We start from the raw sequence: 23,075 nt of genomic DNA on the forward strand, positions 1-23,075 counted from the left end.
GCTCGTCCGTTTGCCTTCAACGTTACGGGACGCACAGACGGACTCAGACGGGGGAACGAGGAGCTTTTTGATGAGCAAAATTACACAATCCATTGTTCAACAGACAAACATTCATTACTCCTAAGCCTGCTGGGAATGTGGGCAGATATTTCGTTTTGCAGCTGTAGCCATCTTAGAAAAGCCATCGCTCACTGCTGCAGGAACGTTTTTTTAAGCGGCGATGAACAATCAGCGTTGTTCACGTTGTTTAATGTTTGTTAAGCTGTTGGCTGACGGTTACCGCTGCAGCTTTACATCTCTTAACTTGGTCTTTATGGTCGTTATCATGCATTAATGCTTTAGTTTCAGCCACAGAGGTCTTCCTGTGAGCAGATTGGTCTCTGCTTTTGGGTTTCTGATGGAACATTTGAGTGTAAACTTTCCTCTTTCATTGGTCCTTAATTGGGAAATCAGCCCTCAATATATGTTTAAAGTTTGGCACAAATGAACACTGACAGAAACACATTCTTTGGGTTACAGTAGGAGGAGTCAATTGATTTTCAATATAACTATATATATATATATATATATATATATATATATATATATATATATATATATATATATATATATATATATATATTTGATGTATACAACTTCTATAACATCATCTCATTTTTAAAAACAGTCCCCTTTTGTTCTAATTACCAGGCAGTCATTGATTAAAATACATGATATTCCTTTTAGGTTGTGAAAAATGATCACGCATTTTTCCAAATCAGAAATTATAATGTTTGAAAGAGATTATTACATGAAAGTCCTCCTGGAATAAGGATGAAAACATACCAGGAATGTGCTGCGTTCAGATTCTTGGAGCTATTGTCAAGGTGTTTTAAAGGGTATTCAAAGGGACTGGATGAACACTTTTTAACATTAAAACAAGTGTATACCTGAAAAGGAGTCATGTCCCCTTTAAATCATACGCATCCTGCGTTTTCTCTTGGACAAGCACAGCGTTATGACATGAAACATGTACTGGTTTCATATCCAAAACACATGCCAAAAGATAACTTAAACTGTCAAAGATAATAATGGATGACGTCACTGGCTAAGAACTGAAAAACAACTGCAATGGCTGGATGTTCTTTTTTGTTTATTGCTTTACAGAATGTAGCTGATTTTGTTTGGAAATAAATTCAGTATTAATATCCCTGCAACACTGCTACTGGCAACAACAGAGGCCACTTATGCAAAAGTATGTTTGTTTAAAGAGTAAAATCACTCCAAATGTGTATGGTTTAATTAAAATATTAGTTGACAAGACAAATTTGTTTCTGAAATTTTGCTTCAAAGTAAAAATAAAAAAACTATTTGTAATTGTTATTGTCTGTGAAAATAAACAGTAAACTTTGCTACATATGCATTTATTCCTCAATTAAAGCCGGGTCTCAACCCAACTCACTGTGTTTCATTTCTCCGCCTCCTCCGTCGCGTATAGCTCATGCTTAGTCTTATCAAGTAGGATGATAATTAATTAGAAGTTTTAATCAGTCATGCGGATGCTACCAGCTAATGCTACACTCTTACGGTAACTAGCGAGGATATCCCTTCCCTCCCTCAGAGAGTTAACGCTAATCAACTAAGTTATTATAGATTAACTTTGGCTCGCTCCAAAAGACGCCAACAACCGTAATATTTACACGTAAAAAGACATTAAGAATCATAAAGTGTCCAAATGAAATACATATACTTTTGTTATTAATAAACGCTAAAGGTCCCTACAGTGTGCACATGGTGTTCCCTTTAAATTCATCCTATTTTTGTGTCCTTTTTTGTTGTCTTTGTTGTTGTTGTCGTTAATCTGTAAAACCTGACGTCGGTCCAGACGGATCCTTTGTTTGGAGGATGCAAAGTACATTTCATGCTTCCTTCCTCTCTCTTTTTCCTTTCCCTCCCTCGCTCCCTCGCTCCGCACCGAGTCTCAGCTAATCACCTGGGGCTGGGCGGCCTGTGGGCTCGGGCTGTGATCTGGAATGGAAGGGATCCTCCGCTCAGCCTTCCTGCTCCGAGCAGAAACCAGGAAGGTAATGGAGGACGAGGAAGGAGAAGACACTTGCTGGTAGAAATTGGCACAGTAGAAACTGTTATTAGACAATTGTTAACCAAAGCTTTTTTTTTAAAGAGAGGAGGAATCTTAAAAATCTACTTGTAGACTATTAGCTAAAGAGCGTACCGAACGACAATGAAACTGACAATCGTCGGCCGAGCTTCTATCCTCAATGAAAGTCTTCCCCTCCTGCATTTACAACTACATTGAACGGAATTGAACCACTGAAACCTTGCAGACCCCGTTCACACCTGGCTGTTGTATCCTGATGAGCTTCAACCGCACTGCATTTGATGGCTGCTTTGCATCCTAACGGTGATCTAATACGATGTATCGCGCGCATACAATCCAATTAGGTGTGGCGGGGACACCAGATATCTGTGGCATTGAGTTATGCACCAAGACAGGTTCTGATTGACACGCGAAAAACAAACTTTCATCCCATCTGGCAAAAACGTAATGACCTCCTGGAAGTCCGATAATCAGATTTCAAACTGTATTTGATGGATCCTCGCTGACTTTACGAGCTACGAATCTCTATTTGGGCGCCATCTGCTACAGCCAGGTGAGATGGGGGTCTTAGGTGCATCACTTTGTCCCAAAACCCACAAGCCTGCATGTTTTCCTCCCAACCAAACACAACACTCATCTAGTAAAGTGCTTGGTGACAAAAAGATGAATCGGTGAAAACAGCGAACGTCGCCGATTGATTGGAGTGAAATCGCGCCGGCTTTTGGGTCTTCGGGGAAACTCAGAACCTCGTTCTTCTTTGAAAGCACAATAAATCCACTCAGGGACCAATTAACACCTGGCGCTTCAAGTAAATGCAATCAACTTCAGCCTGGTAAGAAACCCAGCAGGATCCCAAAGATCAGGTAGAGATCCAGAGGATGTAAGGGCCTTTCATTCACGCCTCCACTCGGACTGAACATAGAAGGGCCAAATGTGTGACACAAAAGAACAAAAACAGCTCAAGTCAGTTTTTGAAACCAAGATGTCTTGGTTGGTTACAACAAATAAGCCATATATATAGCTATAAAGCTACATATATAAGTATTGTGTAATAGTCTTCCGTAGTCCTGCTGATCCATTCATGCTCCTGCGAAATGGAAGGCCGATGTCTCCAAGCGATCGCTCCCCGTCTGGCTCAGTGGAGAGACGGGTACCGCTCAGAAAGACAACGAGCAAGTCCTGGGAACGAGAATCAGATCGGAGGCTCGCAGCCGAAGAGGAGTCCCGAAAGGACGCGATCGATGTCGGCAGACCGAGCCCTCCTTTGAAGCCTCCTCATTAAGTGTTTTTTTTTGTTTTGTTTCCTCATCAAAGAGATCTGAGGAGAGCAACATTCTTCCTGGGAGTCTGAGGGGCGGTCAGTTTGCAACAACAAAAAAAGAAAATGTGCTTCCCGTGAGTCCCGGGGAAAAACTGTCTGATGCGACATCAAAAGAATGAACAGAATATTTCCAGCGACTGCAGCGGTGACCGACTCTTCCCGATCCCAAGTGGTTCGGTCCGGATCGGTCAAAGCGCCCTCGAGCGAGATACTTAACACCTGTTGGACCCGAGCGCAGGGCTACAGGCTAGATATATGTTTAAAAAAAGACGTGTCTTCGGATTCGGTTGAGACGTCGGAGACGCTTCCTCCTCGTCTTAGGATCGCTCGCAGCACGGCCCGATGGTGCTCTCCAGGGACATCTGGGACGAGTGGCGGATGAGCGGCGCCATCGTGGGGTCCACCATGGAGGAGGTAGGGAAGAGCTTGTACCAGCCAATCACCATCGTGCTGAGGTCCAGCTCCTCCAATAGGATTCGAGCCACGCCCATGAAGCATTTGCGGTCCATCCGTCCGTAGTTTCCCCAAACGATCACCTGGGGAAGAGGTGTAGATATGAACCAGGAGGGAGACATTATGTATTTACAGCATTTTAACAGCACATTTAGTATTTGGCGATTTGAGTATAAACTGCATAAAAATACGTACGCAATCTTCGTAAACTGCACTTTTTTGGCACTTTTTGGCACTTTTACACAAAGTGTGCTATAAAATCAATCGTTGATACGAGCGACAGATTTAATATCCGACAAACAAAACCTAAAAGAAACATCCTGTGGATCATCATGGACCTCAACACAACAAGATAAATGTACTCGCTCAGGGGAGAATTCACAAAGAATGGATTGAACTGTGCATCCTTCACGAACGCCACAAAGAACAAAGAACGATTGATAACAAAAGGCAGAACAATGGCTGAGGGGAAAACTCAAAACTTCATTTAAAGGAATTCAGAGTCAACGTGACAGAGACATGAATAATGCACTTTACAGTCTAATACTCAGACTATATAGTCATAAACATCAGTGCTTTCATGCAGTTCTTTTGTTCTTCTCATTTTGTTTCATTTATTTATTTGTTTTCTATTCCTTTTGCTCTTTTTGTTGTTGTTTGTGTTGGTTCTGTTGTGTGCATTGCCTTCATGGCACGGCTGTTTTTTCCTTTTGTTTTCTTAATATTTGTCTGTATTGACGTTGTGTGTTCAATCTTGGCTTTTTCTATGCTTTGCTTCCCTGGAGAAGCACTTTGTAAACTCAGTTTTAAAAAGTGCTTTGCAAACAGTTAAGACAGTTATTTTTATTATTATCATCTCCAGGTAAAATGTACTTCATGTTCCCCTCAGAAATCAATTTCTTTCAAGGGATTAGGTGCCAAACGTGGCATCAGAGGCTCTTGATTGGTTGTTGGTGATGGAGGTCCTGACAGATTAAGCAATAAGGTTTAAAGGGCGGGGCTTAATTAGCATGAATCCAGATGGTTTTGGGAATCTGTTCTGAGGCAATAACGGCTCATAATCTCTCCGTTACAGCAGCAGGCCGAGGTTTCAATCAGAGCAAATGAAGATGGACCGTGTGTGTGAGCGAGATGATGGAGGCATGTGCTTAGAAACCTGAGTGTGTGTGTGTGTGTGTGTGTGTTTGTACGTCGGTGTCCTCTGTCTCCCGGCGACCCGATAACCGATCAGGGCTCATCTCAGACGGCATCTCGTCAAGCAGCGGACAAGCGATCAATACCGGTCGTGCGTCCGAGCGAGCCGGCATACCGATTGGTTTGGGGTACGTGTGAGCGTGATTTCCACGGAGACTCGGAGGCCAAATCTGCTTCAATCTACTCCCACCCATCTTTTAAAGAAAGATAATCTATAACTCGGCCGGCGATCAGCTCTCCAAACAAAGGTCACGACCTCAGCAATCTAAACTGAGGCGAGAGAGAGAGCACAGTGTCCTAGATCCTCTCCTGGAACACACACACACACACACACACACACACACACACACACACACACACACACACACACTCTGCAGGTGCTGATGGAAAGACAAAAAGGGATTTCACAACAAAGAGAAGAATCCCAGCGTGCTGCATTGAAGTGAGGATGAGTGGATTCAGATGGATGAACTTGAATTGAAAGGAAGAATAAAAAGCTCTGAAACACCAGAAAGTGGGACAGCTAACTTATTTGGATGTTCTAATAAAACACACAATGTGGTGAAAAGTACTTTCCTTAACTTTTGGTGTGGGGGCAGAGGCCGTATATAAGTGGGCGGAGTCATCGGGAGTGATGTCATCCGTCGGTTTGTGGATGTTATGAAGTCGAGACTTTTGGTGACTTCTGTCATGATGTTTTTTTTGCAACTGAAGTTCCATATTTGCAGTAAAGTTGTGACGCCGTATACAGCTCTGGGCGTGGCAGCGACCTGTCAATCACAGTAAGCCCCGCCCTAAAGCATCCCCTGCTTTATGGTCAATTTTACTCTCAAAGGACCATAATTTACTAAATATACATCATGCTGTATTGAAGAAAAATGGTATGTTTCTGCTCACATAATTAAATATGATTTGATAAAGAGGATGAAGCTTTAACAGTTTGCAGTTGTCAAAGTTTAACATGTTTACCTCATTTCAAAGCATTGATTTCCACCAGAAATGTTGGCGTTAATATTTGCTGGAGTCATAAAGTATGAAATCAGATACAGATTACGTGTCTCTCTATCTGAGACACCAGACTCTCCCCCTGGTTAGAAGAGACAGAGTAATAAATAACGAGTGGAAAGAGAGAGATAAGAGTCTCTGATAAAAACAAAAGAAAAATATATTTATGTGGACAGGAGAAGAAAAAAAGCAGCATTAGCTGAAAAATACATCAACTTCTGTCACACGCTCGGGGAAATATTGTGAATATTATGAGCTGTTATTGTTTTTCCTATTCTTAGTTGACATTTATAGTTTAAACTCTGATCTCGTGCCATTTACTTCATTTTGCAACACTGGTTATTACGTATGTGAATAACCTTTGAGAGGAAGATAACGGTGGATGTTTAAATAACAACCTGATAGAGATCTTTTGCATCCAGACACACTGCAGGAACCCAGATACGCCGACATTTAGCATTTAGCTCTAACTGCAGAAGACAAACACAAACCAACACACCACGGCATGTAGGGAGCAGAACTAACTAAAAGCTGCAAGCAGCGATGAACGGGCATTGCACCTTCCCGTGTGCCAGGGAATAATGGTGGTTCATGAGTCATGAAAGAGGGTGGGGCTTCAGGGTAGGGGGCGGGGCTAAGAGTCTATGAAGCATCGACATTTAATGCTCAAGAAACTTGCAGCAGATTCTATTGAAGTATGTTGAAGTTACAACAACTTCCTGTTTTATGCCAAATGGCCATTTATTTTTGGCGCCACAGAAAAAATAAAGCATGAAAATGCTAACTTTTGAAACATTGTGACTGCAAAAGATTGTTTTGATCAAATACGAATCTGACTAAATCTGAGAAGGAGTTGGTTACAGTAAAGCGTCTGTAAAAGCCCAAAAAATGGGCCAAAATGGCACAATAAATTCAAAATGGCTGACTTCTTGTTGGTTTTGGGGTTTACCGCCAAGAGCCATTTTGGTGCGTTTCCAGGTGTTACACTTGCCTACTAAATGTCATGCCTGTAGGTGAGACCTCAATGAGGGGCTTCATTTAGCCCCCAAAGGCGATTCATTTAAGAATGAAGAATTTCTCCAGTTCTAGTCGGGTCCTCGCTGACTGCTGGTCGTTCAGCGCTAATGAAAGACGTCAGAGAGGATGAGATAAGGGAGAAAGATGAGCCGATCGGGGGATGGTGCAGAGAGCGCAGAGCGGAGGAAAAGAGAAAGACGGACAGCCAATAATTAGAAAGGAGGTGCTTAGCAACTAATTGCGCGTTGACAGCAGCAGAGCGGCGTTCGGCTGTGACTGAACACAAAGAGGTTTAAACCGGCAACCTTCAAAACCCATTGCCCTCACATCTGTTTCACACACACACACACACACACACACACACACACACACACACACACACACACACACACACACACACACACACACACACACACACACACACACACACAGTCCTGTATGACCATTGAAGTGAGGACCAGGTACATTCACATTGGGACTGAGGACCACCATTTCTGCTATACTTAAAAATAAATGAATGTTGACAAAACTGCTGTATTTGGATGTATTGAACACCATAAGTAATATACAAGTGAAATATATGGTTTGGTACATGAGAAAATTCAAACGTCACAGATATGCGCAAATGTGCCCCAATGCAAATTTTGGCGACCTTGCTTGAATGTTCTCTGTTCTAAACCCTCTCTAACTTTGGTCTGCTTCACTTTATCAAAGTCAACCTTTGCAGAGAGAATGTTTACATATATCTCACATGTGTGCCTTTTATTATACCATAAAACTTATTCAAATAGCCCTAGTGGTTGCAGAGATACACCCGTTTTAGTTTGGGTTTGCAATTTTTGAGCAGAGGCCTAAAAATAGGTTGGTGTTCTGAACACGTTGGTTTTCTCACCTTGCCGACATGTTTTGTAAAGCTCGGGGAAACAAATGTGAGTCATGGAGTCTGTTCATTCTGTGGATTCTGAATACATTCCCAGAGTGTCGGCGTTTGGCAATTTGCTTTGGCAAATCAGGAAGTGACAAATTGAAAAAACGCTGCTGATTTCAGCGATTTTCATTATCCAGCGTGAATGAGGTTGATGAAAGTCGGAGGACAGCGACACAGACAGCAGATAATTAAGAGGGAGGCGTTTAGCGGCTAATTACACAACAGCGGGAGCAGCAGAGCTGCAGGCCTCTCAACCGAAAACACAGCACTCTTTCACCTGCTGATTACTGAGGGAACCAGTTATAACATATATGCCTGTTGGTGTTACATATGCTTTACCCGTTTACCCATTACAACACATAAGAAAGGACAGTGAATAAATACATTCAATACAAATAATACATTAGATTATGGACTGAAAGAAAGGCTACAAAAGGCATGAGGAGAAACAATGAAAAAGGAAGGAGTTAGCAAGTATGCAAGGAAGAGAAGAATGTAGAAATAAAGAAGGCAAGGTGATACAAAAGGAGGGAAAGAGAAAAGTGAACAAGGAGGGAAGGACAGTGAGAGAAAGAGAGAAAGTAAGAAACAATGAGGACAACAACAGCCCAGTCACAAGTTAATTGTGATTATTAACTATTATTGTGATTTAATGTTATTAAAAGTTACAATGTCTACACGTTACATGGTTTTAATAACAAGTATAACTTGTAATTTCTACTACGGGTGGGTGGGAGTGTTGGTGGATAGCTCAAACTAACGCAGGACTTTCACCCCAGAGATCGATGTGTCCAGTGAGAAACCAAAAGTAAACGTAGACTTTACGCTTGTTACGTGACATTATTAGGCTTGTTACGTGCTACGTTGTCGTGCTACGTTATAACGCTACGTTGTAATGCTACGTTGTAATGCTACGTTGTAATGCTACGTTGTAATGCTACGTTGTAACGCTACGTACCTAGCGTTACAACGTAGCGTTACAACGTAGTATTACAACGTAGCATTACAACGTAGCATTACAACATAGCATTACAACGTAGCATTACAACGTAGCATTACAACGTAGCATTACATCGTAGCATTACAACGTAGCGTTACAACATAGCGTTTGTAACGCTAGGTTGTTGTGCTACATTGTTGTGCTACGTTGCAACGCTACCTTGTTGTGCTACCTTGTTGTGCTACCTTGTTGTGCTACCTTGTGGCGCTACGATGTGGCGCTACGTTGTGGCGCTACGTTGTGGCGCTACGTTGTGGCGCTACTTTATGGCGCTACGTTGTGGCGCTACGTTGTGGCGCTACGTTGTGGCGCTACGTTGTGGCGCTACGTTGTGGCGCTACGTTGTGGCGCTACGTTGTGGCGCTATGTTGTGGCGCTATGTTGTGGCGCTATGTTGTGGCGCTATGTTGTGGCGCTACGTTGTGGCGCTACGTTGTAACGCTACTAACGCTACATTGTAACGCTAGGTTGTAACGCTAGGTTTTAACACTAGGTTGTTGTGCTACATTGTTGTGCTACGTTGTTGTGCTACGTTGTTGTGCTACCTTGTTGTGCTACCTTGTTGTGCTACCTTGTCACGCTACCTTGTTGTGCTACCTTGTTGTGCTACCTTGTTGTGCTACCTTGTAATGCTACCTTGTCACGCTACCTTGTCACGCTACCTTGTCACGCTACCTTGTAACGCTACATTGTAACGCTACATTGTAACGCTACATTGTAACGCTACATTGTAACGCTACATTGTAACGCTACATTGTAAAGCTACCTTGTAACGCTACCTTGTAACGCTACCTTGTCACGCTACCTTGTCACGCTACCTTGTCACGCTACCTTGTAATGCTACCTTGTTACATTTTTTGCTTTCATTTAACCTTCACCAATAAGTTTGTTGCCTCTACCTCATCAATCGTTTAACGGCGTTAATCATGCGGCACTGATATGGAACACGTTTAGGAAACTGTCTTTAGTTTGCAAAACGTCAACATTCAACGTATCCCGTGGTTTGCAGAAATGTACACTGGCAAAAAAATTCTGACAACCAGTTTGAGAGAAAAACTGCAATATGAAGGAAGTGAGATCATAATTCCGTCTCTCAGTTCGCAGCTGAGGCTCCAACGCCTGAAGGAACAGAATGAGCTCAAACTGCCTCCCGGCCCCTCCGGTTGGATTCTCACTGTAAATGTCAAGCTCTTCTTCACAGCTCGTTCTGCTGCGTCTCCTCTACACCTCCTGAACTCTTTCTATAGAGTCACAGAAAAGAGACAGCCGGGAGACAAATTTCTAACATACATTCATTTATCAATCGGATGAACTCTTCCTTTTGATATTTTATGGCATCTTTGACTTTGGTGATCCCCTGACTTTCCAAAGTTTTCACTCCTGCAGTCAAATGTATTGTATTAATTGGAGTAAGTATTGTGTAGAGATTGATGGGTCCAAGACTGTTGGACTGTTGGACTAGCGTTACAACGTAGTGTGACAACGTAGCGTTACAACGTAGCGTTACAACGTAGCGTGACAACGTAGCGTTGCAACATATCGTTGCAACGTAGCATTACAACGTAGCGTTACAACGTAGCGTTACAACGTAGCGTGACAACGTAGCGTGACAACGTAGCGTTGCAACGTATCGTTGCAACGTAGCGTTACAACGTAGCGTTACAACGTAGCGTTGCAACGTAGCGTTACAACGTAGCGTGACAACGTAGCGTGACAACGTAGCGTGACAACGTAGCGTTACAACGTAGCGTTACAACGTAGCATTGCAACGTAGCGTTGCAACGTAGCGTTACAACGTAGCGTTACAACGTAGCGTTACAACGTAGCGTGACAACGTAGCGTGACAACGTAGCGTGACAACGTAGCCTATTAGCTTACTCACCACGCACATGTTAGCACGCTGCATTTAGCTTCGAGCGCCACAGACTCCAGTTTCTTTGCATTTTGCTGGTTTGTCTCGGTTGTGAATCGGCGTCTCACCTGCACCACTTTCCCCTGCGGGCTCTCAGAGAAGACCAGGACCTGGTTGTAGAGCGGATCCAGAGACTTCCTCACCGACTTGGTCTTCTTCTTGGCCACGCAGGTCCCGTTCTCCAGGAGGTAAACTTTGATGTAGGCCGCTGAAACCACAGCAGACAAAAGAAAAAGATGAACTCAAAAGTTGAGCTCTTCAACAAGTGTTCAGTAAACTTCAGGGGTTCGAGTCTGACGGGTTTAGAACTGGTGTGTTTGGTGTTGAGACTGTGATGCAGTAAAGTAGAATAAAAAGACAAAGTAGAGTTAGACAGTTGTTTGCTTGTTTGACTGAAGGATCACACTACGGTCCTGGAAAAATTTGTAAAAATGTCAAATCAATGCAAAAAAAAGAAGTTAAGTTGTTGATTATGAGACAAACTACTAAACTAAAGTTGACTTAATGAAGACTTTCAGCGAGCACAGATTATAAATGGACATTTTCACCATGACGTCACCCATTGGCTCGTGGACGACGGTTTTGTGAGACGGTGGAACCGGAAGCTGCATGAGGCCATTTTGAAAGGGTTAAAACTGTGGACAACTATTTTAATCTCCATGGAACCACAAGACTATGAAACAGCTTTTAAGAAGAAATATAGCGTAGCTTTCTAGTAATGTAATTTATATTTATTAATGGCTAGGAAACAACAGCCCAAAGCATGTATTATTATTATTATTATGTCACATTTACACTCATTTCTTTTTCTTTTTCCACCCAGCAAAAGTTGTGGATAGTACCTGGTACTTTTTTTATTTAATTTTTTTCGATTCACCCGTTCTAAGTGAGCTTTGCACCCTTTTTATTCACTTGAAAAACCAAATATCTGATAACAAGATCAAAGATTAGAGCACATGAGTCCTTTGCCCTCATACCATATATGGACTTCCTTCCCTCCTTGTCTTTCTTCCATTCACACTAGAAGTCTCTCCTCTTGTTCCTCTCTCTCTCCACTTGTTTTTCTGCTCTGTTCATCATCCTCTTCTCTTTCATCTCTCTCTCCTCCCAGATTTCTCTTTTGTTTTCTCCTTTTTTGCTGACACCGTTTTGTTCTCATGCAATTAGGATCAATGGCTGGTTTAATATTACGCAACCGCAATCAGCTAATGGTTTGTTGTTACACAATCAGACTCGCTGCAAAAAAACGACGGCGGAGTGGTGTCGACATCATGCCGGTCCTGTGTGTGAAAGCAAAAGATAAACGTTTACTGATCTGATTAATTAAGCAGCTGATTGTTCGCTTGATCGGGTGATTTATTACGGCTCTTATTAGCAACAGCTCTCGAGTGCGTTGATGATTGCGATGCTTTCAGGTGCAACGATGCGTGAGAGCCGGCGCTCATCTTCATCGTCGCTCATCATCTTCATCATCGCTCACCATCTTCCTGACGTTGTGCGGACGGGTTTGAAGCAGCATTTAGGGAATGAATACATAAATTAGGGAAAAAGCATATACAGAAAAGAAAATGTGGAGCAATCATACAAGGAAACTAACTTTATTTTCTCATCAGTGTTAAACAATCCCCATTAATTTAAATATAACAGATGTTGCTAAAGAGGAAATACATTATTGTAGTTATTTTTAAATAAATAAAAGTAGTTCTGTGGCCTTTTAAACCCTAACGCTAATCCTATTTATTGGTTGAGTTGTGTTTAGAGGTTGTACATGGGGATTATATATTATTGTAGCCCTGATTTTTATGTTTAATTTGATAACTAACATGTTTTTTTAATTAGAGGACCCTAGGGCTCAAAGACAAAATATATATATAAAAAAAGATCCAGTTATTTCCTCTAATACATTGACTCATTTCTACATTATTTATATATTTATTTTGCTTTTTTATAATTTTAGGATTCATTCAATAGACTTATCATTCACATGTATGTATTTAATATTGAATGAAAGGGCGTTCCCTAGTCCATCGGGTTGCTGTCGGACAACAACTCAATAATTTTTTGGGGTGTTTTTTTAAACATCTCTCAGACCAGTCCAGGGTTGTGCTGACGACGTTCACGTCAGAGGAAGTGGAAACAGCAGCTACTGAGCAGAGCAGGGTGTAGATCTGACTTATTGATCCGCTCTGGGTATCGAGTCCCGAACACTGAAAACAACATTCTCTCCTTTTCGCTCGTGCATCTTTCATAACGACGACTACTGTTCTTCTGGAGGACGTCTCCATCAGGTGCAACGCTGCAGGCGTCCTGTTTGAGAGGAGCTGACGCTATTGGCTGTCTGCTGGTGCATTCATGGTCTGTGGGAACTCTGATGTTCCATGACGTGGCAATCGCTTAATGGGAAGGTACATAATACCGACTATTGGTTCCAGCCATGGGATCGTCTCACACTAAAGAGTTACATGTTCTGTGACGCAGGTTCCTGCATGTCCGTCATGTATGTTGTGAGGGCGGCGTGTACGCGGTCCGTGACATCACAGCGATGAGTTAGCGGAGCAGAGCGAGTACCTGGAGGCCCCTTGGAGCCCGGCTTCATGGTGAGGCCTCTGGCCTGAACGACCTCCACCTCCAGAGCGCCGTTCCTCTCCAGGAGGCCGATCTCCACGTCACCTGGAGGACGAGACACGGGTCACTTCAACATAGAGGAGGGAGGTGTGTGTGTGTGTGTGTGTGTCTCTGTGTGTGTGTGTGTGTGTGTGTGTGCGTGTGTATGTGTGTGTGTGTCTGTGTGTGTGTGTGTCTCTGTGTGTGTGTCTGTGTGTGTGTGTCTCTGTGTGTGTGTCTGTGTGTGTGTGTGTCTGTGTGTGTGTGTGTGTCTCTGTGTGTGTGTCTGTGTGTGTGTGTCTGTGTGTGTGTGTCTGTGTGTCTCTGTGTGTGTGTCTGTGTGTGTGTGTATGTGTGTGCGTGTGTGTGTTTGCATGTGTGTATGTGTGTGCGTGTGTGTGTTTGCATGTGTGTGTGTCTGTGTGTGTCTGTGTATGTGTGTGTGTGTTTGCATGTGTGTGTGTGCCTGTGTCTGTGTGTTTGTGTGTGTGTGTGTGCGTGTCTGTGTATGTGTGTGTGTGTTTGCATGTGTGTGTGTGCCTGTGTCTGTGTGTTTGTGTGTGTGTGTGTGCGTGTGTATGTATGCGTGTGTATGTATGCGTGTGTGTGTTTGCGTGTGTGTCTGTGTGTGTGTAGGTGTGTGTGCGTATTGTGTTTGCGTGTGTGTGTGTGCCTGTGTCTGTGTGTGTGTGTGTGTTTGTTTGCGTGTGTGTTTCTGTGTGTATGTGTGTGTGTGTCTGTGTGTGTGTGTTTGCATGTGTTTGTGTCTGTGTGTGTGTGAGTGTGTATGTGTGTTTATGTGTGTGTGTCTGTGTGTTTGAGTGTGTGTGTGTGTGTGTATGTGTGTCTGTGTGTTTGTGTGTGTGTGTGTTTGCGTGTGTGTGTGTGTGTGCCTGTGTCTGTGTGTTTGTGTGTGTGTGTGTCTGTGTGTGTGTGTGTCTGTGCGTGTGTGTGTCTGTGTGTGTGTGTGTGTGTGTCTGTGTGTTTGTGTGTGTGTGTGTGTGTGTGTGTGTGTGTGTGTGTGTGTGTGTGTGTGTGTCTGTGTGTGTGTGTTTGTGTGTGTGTGTGTGTGTGTGTGTGTGTGTGTGTGTGTGTGTGTGTGTGTGTGTGTGTGTTCTTTTAAAGCTTTTATATGCTGACTAAGCTTTGTGACGTTTGGCTGTGAGAAAACATGAGCGAAATACTAATTTCTAACAAACTGACTGTATATTTACATTGAGTGACATTTTCATTCATTCATCAAGCAGAAACGAGCACCTTTAGGTCTTTGACCCCAAACAGGCCAACCAGAGAAAACAAGTCTTGCTGCGTGAGGCTCATTGAAGGCATCACACGTCCATTGGAGCAAGAGAAGCTGTGTGTCGTGAACTGAACCCTTCCCCTTCCCTTTAATGAACCCGTCACAAGAGAAGCTGTGTGTCGTGAACTGAACCCTTCCCCTTCCCTTTAATGAACCCGTCACAAGAGAAGCTGTGTGTCGTGAACTGAGCCCTTCCCCTTCCCTTTAATGAACCCGTCACAAGAGAAGCTGTGTGTCGTGAACTGAACCCTTCCCCTTCCCTTTAATGAACCCGTCACAAGAGAAGTCCTGTAAAAACAGTCCATGGCCGCCAGTAGAGGCTCTAGAGCCGGACAGGAAAAGGTCAAATAACCGCTGACAGCCACAGACGTCAGAGCATCGTCCAGAGAGCAGCTCAAAGTCCTTGTGTTGTTTTTCATGTGTTTATGTGTTTATGTGTATTTTGTGTGTGTGTGTTGTGCGCTGATATGAGCCTCTTGAATTTGCACCCAGAACTTTCCTTCATAATCACTCAATCAGCCTCCAGAATTCTCGCTCGGTAAAGAGAGAGAATTCAGAGAAAAAATAAATAAAACATGCCCCCAAAACTTCTATTATCAATCATCTACAACCTCTCTGTTTGGTGGAATATAATAATAATAGTAATATAAATAACAGTGAACACCCGTAATCTTAATTTATGGAAGTGCAAGTTACAGCATTTTACACAACACAGTCGTGCACATCTTTCAGAATAAAAGCCTTGTGTGATTCTCTCCACAGAGAATCTGTCTTTAATTTGTCTTTAATGTATTGTTCATATTTATCTTGTTTATTGTATATATTGTGTATAAGTAGGAAGAGCTAAGTGAATTCAGAGTCAAATTCCATGTATGTGTAAACACACATGGCCATTAAAGCTGATTCTGATTCAGAAAGACGCTAGAGGGCTTTTATTTTGAAACGGAAAAATGGATTGTTGATGAAAAATGTGTTTTTTGTCCATGTTCTACAGATATAGACATGCAACTGCAGTAATGTTGCTGGTATGAGATCAGTTTCACTATTTATTTTAATTCCAGGCCGGACGGCAGCCTTCATCCCCAAAAGCCCCTAAATGACGAATGCGTTGCTCTGAAGGGTGACAGAGCGCCGATGACGGCCAAGCTATATTCCGGGTTCTCTGATGTTGCGTAACGCCGGGCCGGACAGCCGGTCTGGAGCGGAGCCGGAGCCGTCACCGTCACTGTGGTCGGGCCAAGGACAACGACGGCTGCCAGCGAGGAAACTGACCCACTTACAGTCGATCACAGCTGCACACCACGTATTTATTTATACCCTTTACTTGTCTATACGCTGGCCTGGATGGGCCGGCCTCCGAAACCTTGCATTCCCATGCAATGACACTGCATTGTGAATTACGTGAATTAAGAAGGAGGCTGGTGCGGTTGAACCGGTCAAACAAACACAGGACTTTCACCCAGGGGACCAAAGTGTGTGTCCAGTGTGAAACCAGTAGTATAAATGTTACGGCAGTAACTTAAATAACACATCGTCGCCTTCCTAAAATAATGGGCCAAGTCATTTTTTCAGGTTTTTCAGAAAACAAGGTGCACAAGCTGCACAGCAGTTATACTGTAATACCGGTCAAGTTATGTTATGATTACTAATATTATGTTCGAATGACATTTTCATTGACAACAATGCTAACTAAATTGCTAGCTTAAATGCTAGCTTAAATGCTAGCTTCAAAATGCCATCTTGAAAAGCTTGTAAAATGGTCTAAGTCACACTCTTGACATAGATTTTAGCAGAGCTGGCTCTGTATCATGAGGAGATGATTTAGGCAAGAACATCATTTTTTGTCAAACAATAACTTAGGTGTTGATATCAAACGTACTTATTTCAAGCCAAAACCGTGATATTTTCATTATTTACAACTGCGATCGTTATCCCGGGAGAAAAATATGTAATGTAATTAATAATGCAGTTTAGTTGTATGGAAACGTATATTTGTAGAAAGACCGGCTGCATGAGACACAAATATGGAGGATATATGACCTGGATATGAATAAACAACGATGAGGAAGAACCAACACCCTGCAGTAAGACGCCGCTCTGATTTATGAGGCACTTCTGTGAAATTAATTCAGAAGTAATTTGGCTTCGTTTTATGAGGAAATGAGCTGTTTTATTTGTCCTTCCACAATTTTCAGATCCATTTTTTTATGGGGAGTTTCAGAGGCTTTATATAAAATGGAGGTGATTGTTGTGACGCTCAAATCTTCATCATTTCTCCTCTCAACGATGGATTACGTTTTTAGTCTCGCTGTAACCGTCTGACATCGGTGAGCCGCTGAGAGGTTCGGACACACACACACACACACACACACACACACACACACACACACAGGAATGTCCTCTCTCTCACCCATCGACGTCGTCGCCAGCGTCTGTCGGCCAACAAACTGAGCGGGTCCCATCCCGTCCAGGAAGTCGCTGAACTGGGCGTCCGATGCCAGACACATGCCACTGTAGTTCAGGCTGCAGGGAGAGAGAGAGAGAGAGAGAGAGAGAGAGAGAGGGAGAGAGATGGCTGGTTAAAAACATGAGCTTCTCACTGCGCTTCAATTAGAGAAGGTGAGTCAGCGACTGGGAGATAAAGAAAGGATGACAGACAGCTGAGACAAAAAAAAAACAGTCTGGAGAAGAAAAAGAAAAACACAGGAAGTGATCACGACTGTTAGTTAAACTCCCAGCTCTCAAATTGGCTCCCTGAAATTACCCAGAGGCTTTAGAGTTTAGAGTTTGACCCCCTGTGTGTGTGTGTGTGTGTGTGTGTGTGTGTGTGTGTGTGTGTGTGTGTGTGTGTGTGTGTGTGTGAAGGAATCAACTCCAAGTGCTTTGATGGCAGAGCGCCAGGTACACTTCAACTGTGTGTGTGTGTGTGTGTGTGTGTGTGTGTGTGTGTGTGTGTGTGTATGTGTAATGGAAGGACAAATCTAGAGGTAGAGGACCTGCTCCAGAGGTCCTGCTATAGAGGGTCCTGCTCCAGAGGTCCTGCTCCAGAGGTCCTGCTATAGAGGGTCCTGCTCTAGAGGGTCCTGCTATAGAGGGTCCTGCTATAGAGGTCCTGCTATAGAGGTCTTGCTCCAGAGGTCCTGCTATAGAGGTCTTGCTCCAGAGGTCCTGCTATAGAGGTCCTGGAAGTGGGCGGGTTAGAAGTTGGACCAGAACAAGTCCAAACCCAAAGTCAGTTCACGATGTCCAGGCTTTGACACGGAGTCCTAAAGGATAATCAACAGAAGTGTTCCCACAACAGAAGTGTTCCCACGATTCCTGGTCCCACTTCCTGGTATCATTTCCCCACTTCCTGGTCCCACTTCCTGGTCCAACTTCCTGGTATCATCTCCCCACTTCCTGGTCCCACTTCCTGGTACAACTTCCTGGTACCACTTCTTGGCCCCACCTCTTGGTACCACTTCCTGGTACCACTTCCCCACTTCCTGGTACCACTTTCCCACTTCCTGGTCCCACTTCATGGTCCAACTTCCTGGTACCACTTCCCCACTTCTTGGTACCACTTCCTGGTCCCACTTCATGGTCCAACTTTCTGGTACCACTTCCCCACTTCTTGGTACCACTTCCTGGTACCACTTCCTGGTACCACTTCCCCACTTCATGGTCCCACTTCCTGGTACCACTTCCCCACTTCTTGGTACCACTTCCTGGTCCCACTTCATGGTCCCACTTCCTGGTACCACTTCCCCACTTCCTGGTCCCACTTCTTGGTACCACTTCCTGGTCCCACTTCCTGGTCCCACTTCCTGGTCCCACTTCATGGTACCACTTCCTGGTCCCACTTCCTGGTCCCACTTCATGGTACCACTTCCAGGGAATCCCAAAGCAAAAACTGCTGAAAAAGTGACACAAATGTTCGATAATTGAAAATGGCAAAAAAAGACAACCTCCATGCTTAATCAGCCTCAAACCTCTGCAAGAAAGAAACGTGGGTCCGACAAACGGCACTGAAAGCATCCGACAAATGATTTGATCAAAGTTCACAACCCAACTGTTTTTGGGGAACAAAGGGTCCGTACTTCAGCGCCGTTGATGCATTTCTTGTCTGCGAATTAAAGAACGGATGAGCGTAGCTTTTTAATAAAGAACCAATTTATTGTTCCCGCCCCCAAAACCTTGATGCCCCTCCCCCCCAACGACCCGGCCGCCTGTCCTGCATCCTGCTGACCCTCTGGACCGGGACTATTGAATTCCCATAATCTGACTCTGGTGAGTTTGTTCTTTATGACGGCAGCCCTCTAATTCCTTCCTCTTTTCTTCCTCTCCATCTCTTTAACCTTCACCCCCTCCTCTACTTTCATATTTCATTCTACTTCACAATCTCTCTCCATCTCTGCTCCGATGAGAGTGCCTTACTCTCGGGTGTGTTACATTTTACGTCTCTCCACAAGGACCGCGACCTAAATCACCAACCGGCTCTTTCTCCTCCTCGTTAAATGAAGGGAAAGAAATTAAATATTTACTAGATTGTTCCAACAAAAGCACAGGGGCTCACATTAAATATCAACTTCAGACAGAGAGGCGAAAAAAAATAAATCACAAGGCGGTCGGTCTGTCGCCTCTGTGATTAACACGCAAAACCACTTTGCCCAGATTAGTCATTAATGCAGGCGTCTGGCAAACATTAAATTATATTAAATAGCAGGTCACTAAGTTTTCTTTTAGTTTTGCGTGTTGATTATTTTTGTCAATGCACGATCACGAATATTCATATTTCCCTTCTGTGTGCTGCAATATGTACATTTATACGAGGAATTATTAAATTAAGATATTAGGGAGAAATTCTAACGAGGTGTAATCCTATGTGTGTGTGTGTGTGTGTGTGTGTGTGTGTGTGTGTGTGTGTGTGTGTGTGTGTGTGTGTGTGTGCTGACATGCAATAAGTGGAGCAACATTAGCCGAGTGGGTATTACTGGGTGATAAAATCCTGAGCTGTAGATTATAATATTGGGGGATTACGCTCACCGTAAACGCTGCAGGCGGACGACGCGCCGCGAATATTACAAATATGTGCTGCCCCACATTATTTAAGCATTTATGAACGGAGGTGAACGCTTCATTCCTGTGGTCTCGGGAGTAGAAATATATGTGGTATTTGTCTTTATTGTTGGTCTTTTGTAGTGTAATTACAGGACTATAGTTGTACTCTGCAACAACATTTTAAACATGATCTTATTAATCATCTATAAGTCCTGAATACTTCATTTACAAATGGGGAATCCATCATTTATAAAGTATGAAAACCCAAGCTTATTAATCAAGAATAACACATGTATAACTGTGTTTATGAATTACACATTAATGAGTTACTAAAGAATGTTGAAGCAATGCTTTATAAATGATGAACTAAGTGTTTATTCATGCTTTACTAATGCTAAGTAGTGTGAACTTATTATAAAGTGCTACCCATGCATTGGCATCACATCGTACATAGCCATGAAATACATTTATTTTTGCGGATTTTCATTAAAAAAAAAGACAGACGGACAATTTCAAGTGACAAGTCTCACCCTGCTGAGGCCACGCCCACTTTTGGGGGAAATAATCGTGCTTTCGCATCAGGAGAGCAAGGAGGTTAACCGAGGTTTTCCTCTCCGAGATTTATGGCAAAAAAGATGCATGAAGATTCACTCACAGATGGTTTGCTGCACCTGAGGGTCTCAACCCCATCACACACAGCACCTGAGGGTCTCAACCCCATCACACACAGCACCTGAGGGTCTCAACCCCATCACACACAGCACCTGAGGGTCTCAACCCCATCACACAACACATGATGGTCTCAACCCCATCACACACACCACCTGAGGGTCTCAACCCCATCACACAACACCTGAGGGTCTCAACCCCATCACACACACCACCTGAGGGTCTCAACCCCATCACACACACACCACCTGAGGGTCTCAACCCCACCACACACACCACCTCAGGGTCTCAACCCCATCACACACCACCTGAGGGTCTCAACCCCACCACACACACCACCTGAGGGTCTCAACCCCATCACACAACACCTGAGGGTCTCAACCCCATCACACAACACCTGAGGGTCTCAACCCCACCACACACACCACCTGAGGGTCTCAACCCCATCACACACACCACCTGAGGGTCTCAACCCCATCACACAACACCTGAGGGTCTCAACCCCACCACACACACCACCTGAGGGTCTCAACCCCATCACACAACACCTGAGGGTCTCAACTCCACCACACACACCACCTCAGGGTCTCAACCCCATCACACACCACCTGAGGTTCTCAACCCCACCACACACACCACCTGAAGGTCTCAACCCCATCACACAACACCTGAGGGTCTCAACCCCATCACACAACACCTGAGGGTCTCAACCCCACCACACACACCACCTGAGGGTCTCAACCCCATCACACACACCACCTGAGGGTCTCAACCCCATCACACAACACCTGAGGGTCTCAACCCCACCACACACACACCACCTGAGGGTCTCAACCCCATCACACAACACCTGAGGGTCTCAACCCCATCACACAACACCTGAGGGTCTCAACCCCATCACACACACCACCTGAGGGTCTCAACCCCATCACACAACACCTGAGGGTCTCAACCCCATCACACACACCACCTGAGGGTCTCAACCCCATCACACACACCACCTGAGGGTCTCAACCCCATCACACACCACCTGAGGGTCTCAACCCCATCACACACACCACCTGAGGGTCTCAACCCCATCACACAACACCTGAGGGTCTCAACCCCATCACACAACACCTGAGGGTCTCAACCCCATAATACAACACCTGAGGGTCTCAACCCCATCACACAACACCTGAGGGTCTCAACCCCATCACACACACCACCTGAGGGTCTCAACCCCATCACACAACACCTGAGGGTCTCAACCCCATCACACACACCACCTGAGGGTCTCAACCCCATCACACACACCACCTGAGGGTCTCAACCCCATCACACACCACCTGAGGGTCTCAACCCCATCACACACACCACCTGAGGGTCTCAACCCCATCACACAACACCTGAGGGTCTCAACCCCATCACACAACACCTGAGGGTCTCAGCCAAGCGTTAGTTTCCAGGATGAAAGGGTGGAATAAAAAAAAAGAAACAACTTCCACCCAATAAAACATCCAACAGTGTCTTTTCTGCCCATGTGCGTACGGTTTGGTCACATGGGCTGAATAAAGATGATGTGCGATAAAATATTACCATTGTTCTTAGACACACACACACACACACACACACACACACACACACACACACACACACACACACACACACACAAACACACATTGCAAACCATTCCTGTTTTGCACCGTCAGCACACACACATTAGCCCGGCCCCGGATTGCCCGGACCATAAATCAATAAGCTCATAAGTGTGATTGGACGGCGCTAGCTAACAAAGTGCTTATTCATGGCCGTGCACACACACACACACACACACACACACACACACACACACACACACACACACACACGGGGGAACGGCAGCTCTTTCAATCAGCGGGCCGAGCCAAACACGAGGAACACGGACGAGCTGGTGATTTAACGAGCTCGTCGACTAGCTAACGGCGCTGCGGTTCAGCGTAGCCGCGCTCGGCTCCTCTCGTCCGGCGGAGTCCAGAGATCAGGGGGGAGACGATGATGTAACAACCGTGTTATTCGGACATGTTCTAACTTTTGGAAATCAGCTCGGGAGAACGGCTTTTGGGTTTTAAGGTCCTGCAGTTTTCATCCATAATCTATAACCGCTTATCTTGCGCAGGGTCACGGAGAATAACATAAAGTGGTTATGTGCTCGAGCTCCTCAACGACGAGAACCTATCTGATATATTCTGGCCTTCAGTCTCCTCCATTAACTCCTTCTTGTGAAAAGCTTAGAAAAGTAACAATAACTAAGTATGTTAAAATTATATAATATCTCCTTTGGTTCACTGCATTTCTTGTCTGTGTGTATGTTCTCCTCATCGGAGCCACCGGGTCGGATTCTGGTGAAACCAGATGACATCATGCAGGTTCACCAGAACCTCTTTCAGCTCAGACTCCAGCAGAGACCAGTCCACTGTGGACTAGACCCAGAACCAGCAGAGACCAGTCCACTGTGGACTAGACCCAGAACCAGCAGAGACCAGTCCACTGTGGACTAGACCCAGAACCAGCAG

The 23,075-nt window shown here is 44.4% G+C and overlaps 1 protein-coding gene across 1 annotated transcript in view; it reads right to left on the reverse strand.

Moving 5' to 3' along the window:
- Positions 1–3,736: 3,736 nt before the first annotated feature.
- Positions 3,737–23,075, reverse strand: part of rims4 (regulating synaptic membrane exocytosis 4) — a gene marked incomplete at its 3' end in the record, with an annotated part of 44,148 nt that continues 24,809 nt past the window's right edge. Inside the window, exons 3-6 of the mRNA XM_079218345.1 lie at positions 17,243–17,355; positions 13,497–13,598; positions 10,997–11,136; positions 3,737–3,955 (exon numbers count right to left, since the gene is read on the reverse strand). Coding sequence (XP_079074471.1) covers positions 3,737–3,955; positions 10,997–11,136; positions 13,497–13,598; positions 17,243–17,355 — 574 coding nt within the window. The remainder of the gene's footprint in view (positions 3,956–10,996; positions 11,137–13,496; positions 13,599–17,242; positions 17,356–23,075) is intronic.

This window comes from Taurulus bubalis (assembly GCF_910589615.1).
Source record: "Taurulus bubalis genome assembly, chromosome: 5".
In the NCBI taxonomy this organism is placed as follows: domain Eukaryota; kingdom Metazoa; phylum Chordata; class Actinopteri; order Perciformes; family Cottidae; genus Taurulus; species Taurulus bubalis.